Genomic DNA, 8189 nt, shown 5'->3' with positions numbered 1-8189 from the left:
AAGCCTAGCTCAGGGTGCCCTCCACTTCCTTCCTCTTTTAAAGACTCTCAAAGGTAACGTGAAATACACCACACCGATAAACCACACATGCTGATGCAAGTCAGCGATTTGGTCTGGCAATGGCGTTCCTTTGGCCATCGGGCAGGCATGTAACCCACCTCGGGGCGGGAATTCTTCACACGAGATTGTTCAGCGTTCTGATGGAAGCCGTGTGCAGGTTACACACGACTTCTCGGATTCGGGAAGGCTCTTCTTGGCTCTTAGCCGGTGGTGGGCAGGCGGTCGGCTGCTCAGCGGAATCTCGGATTCGAAGCGGAGCTGTCGGGTGTGTTCTGGCTTCGAGCAGCACAGCGACACCTATAGGCAGTAGGATTTATGACGCACGTAGGATCCACCTTTCTTCAACCGGTCTTCCCCAGAAGGGGAAAGCCTTTTGGGTTAATCGTTTCTTCAACAGAATGGTGAACGGTCCACCAGTCTGAAGTCCACTCTCAGGCGTCCCTACTATATTGCATAAGCCATAAACATTGGGAGAAAAGGCGTCAACAGGCGCGGTTCCTCGGAAAGCCGTCCGCTCTGGTGTTGGTCACAGGAAACTCACCCTGCCAGAAGTTGGTATAACGTTGGCTTTTCGGCTGCAGTTTGTTGCCTCAGGGGAAAAGTCTATTTTACAGGCCTCGTCGACAGCTGTATTCTCACTCAGCTTCCATGGGCAACCACTTCCCCACCCACGTGCAGTAGGAGACGTGATGATCTGGCCCGTGTAGAACAGTAGAGTTGGGCCCTTCTGGGTGTCTCCAGTTAGTGCCTTTAACAGGTAACCACTAGGGAGCAGCTGCAACTGCCTGTTGGATATTAGACTTCACTTGCTCACTCAACATTTCTTCAAAGACAAAGGAGTCACCGAACTTCTCAGCCTCTGTCAGCTAGCCAGCTGAGTTCACAAATTCTCAAATTCAGCATTACTGACTTCATAGGCATCCATGTAAAAGACATCAATAGCAACTCTCCTCGCAAGTGCTTCCCCATCCTACTTTTTCTGAGGATCATTGGTGCCCACTGTAAATACTCCGGCAGGGATGGGGATCACCTTGGAGCGTAGGAACGGCGGCTCTCTGGGGACCGAGCCCCGGACATTGGCCTCCCGGTGCGCTGCCGCCGAGCTGCCATGGGCCCCGGGCCGCTGGGGAGTGCCAGAACCCCAGGAGCCTGCGAGGGAAGCCGCGCCCGAAGCCTCTCCCCGGCCCCTTCGCCCCCCTCCCCCACGCGCTGCCCGGCCCAAGAGCAGCGGCAGAAGGACGAGCTAGATACAGTTTTAAATATTGTTTTTCTTTCACGTTATTTTACAAACATGGTTTCACGTTTCTCCATGTTCTGGTAGCTGCAAGCTGTTTTGTAATCTTAGTATGTAGTATAGTATTTAATAATTTAAGCACTCATTAGTGGATTGTTTGCAGCCCTTTTAAGTCCCAATGACGTAAGTATTTTAGTACACATAGATATTTTTTTTCTTTTGTTCTATTTCTGGGTTTTAAATTCCTAGATGAGAGACTGGGTCAAAGCAAACTAGCTGGCTCTTGCTAAGTGTGACCTAAGTGTGCCTCTCAAAGGATTATGGCAGTTTACCTGGCCACTAGCCAGGTGTGAATGTATCTGTTGTTACCCAAAGCTTGGACCAGCGCTGGGTATTTAATTTTTACTCTGTTTAATGGCTGTTAATTGGAACCATACTATGCTTACAGTCTTTAATTTGCATTTCCCTAATTACTAAGGAATTGAGTCTTTTTTAAAATACACATGTTTATTGTTTGTTTTTCCTCTTAGGTGCCTACTCAATTCAAAGCAACAGACATATTTTGAGTGCCCACTCTGTGCCAAGAGCTGTGTGCATCCCTCAGAGGGGGAGTGACCTAACAAAAACGACCCTTTGAGATAGGGTGTGGGAGCCAGGATAGTATAGGAAATATATGGTTAACTGTACTCCCTCGGTAGAAGCACAACCCTGGAAGGCTGTTTGGGCAAAGTCCTGTGGGTGGAAGACAAAGAAGAGAAGGGTTGTCCCTGTCTGAAAAAGATTAGGCTTTTGCAGGGTAAGTGACTTCAGAGCTAGGGCAGAACAATAAGATTTGTCCAGGTGAGAAAATGATGTGTGGGGAGAGGGAACAATACGGAGAGAGGTAAAGGAGCTGAAAAGTCTGAAAATATGGTGCTGTGTTATGGGGTTGCAACTCTTCCATTATAGCTAAAATGTGGAACGCTGCGGCTGAAGGATGGTGGGACATTGGCTATAAAGAAAGAGTCAGGGCTAACCTCAGGAATCTGACTTTGTCCTGAAGATTTTTTTGTTCTTAAAGAAGAATGACATGATCTAATGTATGTTTTAGAAAGACCTTTCTGGTAGCTAATGAGAGGTAGACATATTCCTTGCATTTATGGAGCTCAAGGACTAGTAGGGGAAACAAGTATTAATCAAGAAATCATAATTATAAACTCTCATTGAACGAAAGAAATGCCATGCTATGAGAGCAATTTATATATAACAGGAGTAGCAGACCAAGTCCAAATGTCAGGGAAGGTTTCCCCTAGGAAATAATTTCTGGAGGTTTTTCTTCTTCTTCCCTTCTTACACACCCCTCCATCAAGCCTCACCATTAAACTTCACAGGGAAAGGCAATGTAAAATATCTTTATTTGAGAGAAACCCAGGACTGTGTATACATACTCATATGCATTGTAAACCTCCCCAAATGATTCACCCTGACATTTCCATGTGTCTAGTCCATAATATCCTTTCATTGATATTATCTGACTTGTATACTGACCCCAACCTTGTGAGGTAGGCAGGCAAGTATGACTATCTACATTTTATTGAAGAATCTGAGTCTCAGAGAAGTTAGGTAATTTGCCTAAAATCGCATGACTAATGGTAGAGCTGACATTTGAATCCAAGTCTTGTAACACCTAGGTGGAATTATTTTTTTTTAAGCTGTTTTGTTTTGTTTTTCTTTTTTCAATTATTAAAGATCCCAACAGGTGGCCACACCTATGTTTTTAATTTTTTTAATTTAATTTAATTTTTTTGGCTGTACTGTGCAGCATGCAGGATCTTATTTCCCCAGCCAGGGATCAAACCTGTGCCCCTTGCATTACGAGCACAGAGTCTTAACCACTGGATTGCCAGGGAAGTCCCTAGCTGGTATTATTCTCGCAATGTTCATTCTTTCATTTGTTCATTGATCCATCAAACATGTGCTGATCACCTTCTGAGTGTCAGGCTATGTGTGAAGCAATCGAGAGCCAGTAAGTTTTTAAGCAGGAAAGCAGCTTGATCCAATTTACGTTTGAGAACCCTCTTTTGGCTGAGAGGACAGAAAGTGGTGGTTTTCAAAGAATGGTCCGAGACCACATACTGGGTCAGAGGCTCTGGGGTTGGGGCTCAGGAATGCTATGATCAGCCAGGTTTGGGTGTTCTTTTTTGATTCTAATGCAATAGAAAGCACTATATTAGAGAAGGTGGTGGTGCAACCAGTTATTGTGACTAAGGTAGTGGCTGTAGTAACCAGGTGAGAAGTGATGAGGAACAGAGACAAAGGGATGCACTTGAGAGTCATTTAGATAGCATGGGCAGGACTTCTCACTCCACCCTCAGCTCAGACAGTAGCTGAGAAGTGGAGCTGGAATTCCTACCTGGGTCCTCTGGCTACAGAGCCTGTGGGCTTTACTGCACATAATCATTTATAGCAGCTTTGTGGTTTTAAATATTTTATATTTAATTATCTTAGCATTTGTTTTGCAAATCTCCATCTTATCTCAAACTGCCTTCAAGCCTTGTATTTCTCCCTCACTCTCATAAAGACTAGGAGAGAAATAAATAAGGCCTTAAAAGTTTTAAAATATTTATTTGCTTGGGGCTGGGTATACAGGCAAGGAAAAAGTAGATTTGATTAGATAAGCACAGACTAGGGGTGAACGCAGGACACTGGGAGATGCACTGCATCTCCTCTTCTATAAATCGCAGGAGGTCTCCAGGAAACCTGAAGACAATAATCCCAGAAGCCCAGAGGGTGACCCCATTCCCTCCCCAGGGTTATTACTGGGTGTCAGGCTGGAGCAGTTCAGGAATTCAGGAAACTGTAAAGAAACCACAACAGCCTCAACAAACATCAACTACCTCCACAATAAAACTCATTATAATTCATCTCCCTCCCACCCACAACTACAGACCTGAGGGAGGCAGGTGGGACTACGGGAGGGGCTCTTTGCTGCTTCTTCCCCAGCCTGACCCAGCCTCATCCCAGGCCTGGTTTTCCCAGCGTCTCGGGGAGGTGGGAAACTGACACCCCTATGTCTGGCACCAGAGACTGAGGACACCTCCATTCTCTGTTCACTGCCAGGTAGGTCAGAATTAAAGCAAACTGAAGCCAAAGTTATAGTCGGCAGTGCCAGGGGAAGCCTAGCCTGTCTCGGTAACTAGCAAGGCCACAATGGCTAAGCCAAACAGGTGGGAGTGGAAGTGTTGCCGGGAGAAAAAGATGGGAAGGTGGGCGTGGCGAAGGCCAACTGTAGTGCGAGGCTTCTGGGGGGAGCCTCATCCATTGAATGACCAATCAGAGAGCGGGCTGCGGCCCAGGGGTGGGACAGGGGCGTATCTTGGTCGAGATTGGATAATGGCCGGGCGCAGGGAGGGGGCCGCGAGCCTCCGAGGCCTGCTGCTTGGCAATTCCGCGTTATATACCGCAGTGGCGGCGGTGGTGGAAGCCGGCTGGACTGCAGCGCACGTGCCTGGATCTGACGCTCTTCGGCTTGCCGCGTAGTACCTTGGGTTCTGGGTCTGGTCAGTCCTGCCCCAAGGTTCGCTCCATCCTCGGTCCCTAACTCTCGTCCAGCTCCCTAAGCTCCCGACCTCAGCATCTGCAGAACGAAATGGTCACAGCCATGAATGTCTCAGATGAAGTAGAGCAGATGTTCCAGCCCTACAACTTCGAGCTGTTCCAGGACATAAGGCCCGTTTTGGAGGAGTACTGGTGAGACCTGGAGAAGGGGAAGAGCCGTGTCAGGGGCCCAACTCTGATGACTGCTATTTGGGGGGATTGGCGGAAGAGGGGGAGGGCGATACACAGAATATCCACAGTGATTTTGCTAAAGAGCAAAAGTATCGGGCTCCCCAGTACTGGCTTCACGTACCCGTTGTCCAAGGTGCAGGTAGTGTGGCACCTCAGAGAGGTTAGGTCTGGAAGAAAGGAAGGCAGAAATAAGAGGATGGGGTGAGGAATGTGGGAGGAGACAGAAACCAAGAGGAAAGAGTGTAGTGAGAACTGGTCTCTGAAGAATGGAGTTGATCTGAACTCCTACTCGCACCCACCTTATAGATGACTCTCCATCCTTTGTGGCCGCATGTGTGCGCATGCGTGCATAGTGCTGGTACCCGGGGACACCTTCCCTTCACAGTTATCATCTTGTTCCTCAAATGCTCCATCATCCCTGCTGTGGAGAAGGAGACAAAATCTAGATACTCTTCCAAAATTTCCTCGGGCTTTGCCCAAGAGCTCCTCAGAGGTGTTTGTGGGTTGACTTTGTGCTCCAATTTGTCATGACCCAACCAGGCAGAAGCTGTTGCCACATTCTTCTTACACCACAGTCCTGGGTTGCTTCTAGGCATGGGTCAGCAGCTGTCACCCGCTCCCAACCCCACTGAGAGAGCAGTAATCACAGAAACCTTGGACATAGCCCCTGCCCTGTGCTAGGTACTTTGTATATATTAACACTGTCAGGAGAGGAGTGGTATTCCCCTCTTACAAAATAAGGGGAATACTAATGCTCAGAAAACTAAGTAGTTTTTCCAGTGTCACACAGCTAGTAAATGGCAGAAGTAGGACTCCAACCCAGAGCACTCACCTGGGGATATGAGTGGGCATTCCTCTAACCAGCACCTACCCATAAGCCCATCCCCTCTCCCTTCTGCCTGCCAGGGCAACCTCATTCACCATAGCTCTGATCTACCTGCTGCTCATCTTTGTGGGGCAGAACTACATGAGGGCACGGAAGGGCTTCAACCTGCAGGGACCTCTCATCCTTTGGTCATTCTGCCTTGCAATCTTCAGGTAAGACCCCCCCCCCACAACCCATCTTATAGACCCTAGACCCACATTCTATCCCTAAAAACTTTCTAGAAACCTCAATTGTATCAACTCCCCAAGTTTTGCCCCCTAACTCTCTTCCTATCCCATTCTCTCAGCTCTAACTCTCTCCTCAGGTTCCACCCTCCTCCCATATTCCCGTTTTCCTTCTCCAGTCCCCGAACTAGCTGTCTCTGCTCTCTCTCACAAGTCCTCTTGTGCTCATGGAGTCTTGGTACTTTCAACATTTTTCCCAGCCTCTAATACTCTCTGCATCTAATACCCTATCCCAAGACCTCCCAATAACTTCCCCAGCCCCTTCTTCCCATATTCCGCCCCCCCAAACTCCTTTGATCACCCCCCATCCTGCCACCCATCTCCTCCCATCCCATGAGCCCTATTCCCTAATTCAACTTTCAGTCCCAACCTCCAGCACTCCCTGGTCCTTCTCTAGCCTTCATGTCTTCTAGATTACTGGTTGGCTCTACCAGGTTGGCCACAGGATCTCAGAAGCTGTGACCCATCCCCTGTGGAGCGGGGGGAGGTGGTGGAATTTGACCAGGTGAAGCGTGGATTGGTGCCTGGGAATGACCCTTATACCCTTTTCCTCTGTCCCATTTCAGTATCCTTGGGGCAGTGAGGACATGGGGCTATATGGGGACTGTGCTACTTAGGGGAGCCTAAAGAAAACTGTATGCTTCTTCATCTTCACCGATAATCCCATAATCAAATTCTGATCCTGCCACTTTGTTCTCAGCAAGATCATTGAACTTGGTGAGTGGCAAGGCTTCGTCTCTCTGGTGTCCAGTCAACTGCACCCCTCCTCAGGGCCCCCCCGCCTTACCCATCGCATGGAAAGTCCCTTCCCCACCCCTGGGTCCTAACAACACCTCTCACCCAAGCCCCTCCTTAGATTCTCTGCCACAAAAACCCCTCTCCCTGCCCTGACAATTCCCCATATGCCCCCACGTCCAGTGCGGAGGGTGGTCCCAACACTGGGTGGTATGCCAGCTATGACTCCCCATCTCCCAGGAGACACAGCCTTCATCATCCTGTATAAATGGCCACTCATCTTTGTGCACTGGTACCACCACAGCACAGAGCTAGTGTACAAGAGCTTTGGATACAAGAACAAGGTGGCTGCAGGTGGCTGGTTCATGACCATGAACTACGGTGTACGTGCCATCATGTACACCTACTATACTCTGAAGGCTGCCAAAGTAAAGCCCCCCAGGTGGTTTCCCATGCTCGTCACCAGCCTGCAAATCCTGCAGATGTTTATGGGAGCTACTGTCAGTATCCTGACTTACATCTGGAGACAGGAACAGGGATGCCATACAACAAAGGAACACCTCTTCTGGTCCTTCATCTTGTATACAACCTATTTCCTCCTCTTTGTCCAGTTCTTCCACCAAAACTATGTAATTACCAAGGTCAAGGCCAAGACCAAGAGCCAGTGAAGGGTTGGAGAAAAGAAGGAGCCCTGAGCTCTCTCCTCCCCAGGGCACTGAAGGGCTGAGCTTAGGTTTGGGAAAATAATTAGGATGCCTTTTCTGCATGGTTTCCCCACGGGATGTGTACCCCAAGGTGGCAGGAGGTTATGACAGTCAAGAAGTGTCACCCCTGGGGTGGGGGTGTGATCTAGTACTTTGCTGTTTCTGTTTTTAATGTGAAGGCCAAACAGTCCCTGGGATGGAGTGGGACTGAAGAGGCTCCCCAGAGCTGAGTGATCTATATTTCCAGAAATCTTTCTTCTTCTTGCTCTATTTTTTAAATTAAAGATTTCAACAAGGTTTTTGGGGTTTGGGGATTTTGAGGATGAAGGGGACTGCTGTGATGGAGGAGGGCTGCTGGCAGTGGGTGAGAAGCTTAAGAGGGTGTGGTGTGTGGAAGGATGAGTCACACACAGACACTCAATAAGAATACTAGGCCTGGTAGGCACTTAATAAATGTCTGTTACAGACCAGAAGTTTATTGCTGTTAGAGGCCCAAGCCCCTCATAGGAACAGTGAGAAACAGCTGCAGAAAGGTGGAGTAACTTTTTCTAAAGTCATAGGCTTCCTAAGCTGCAGAA

General features: G+C 48.4%; 1 protein-coding gene and 1 pseudogene across 2 annotated transcripts; one reads left to right on the top strand and one right to left on the bottom strand.

The window, feature by feature from the left end:
* Positions 1–260: 260 nt before the first annotated feature.
* Positions 261–1371, bottom strand: LOC309971771 (formylglycine-generating enzyme-like; annotated as a pseudogene). Its single transcript has 2 exons — positions 1348–1371; positions 261–1303 (listed from the first exon to the last, which is right to left on the bottom strand). The product of its transcript is annotated as a formylglycine-generating enzyme-like (transcript).
* Positions 1372–4922: 3551 nt separating this feature from the next.
* Positions 4923–7575, top strand: ELOVL3 (ELOVL fatty acid elongase 3; the record flags this gene model as incomplete). Its single annotated transcript, XM_082853920.1, is given in 6 exon segments — positions 4923–5023; positions 5969–6100; positions 6739–6785; positions 6788–6849; positions 6853–6889; positions 7148–7575. Coding segments are annotated over 6 exon segments (807 nt in total).
* Positions 7576–8189: the final 614 nt, after the last annotated feature.

Source organism: Leucopleurus acutus (assembly GCF_964270905.1).
Source record: "Leucopleurus acutus genome assembly, chromosome: 14".
Lineage (NCBI taxonomy): Eukaryota > Metazoa > Chordata > Mammalia > Artiodactyla > Delphinidae > Leucopleurus > Leucopleurus acutus.
This window is presented reverse-complemented; position numbering and strand designations above follow the sequence as displayed.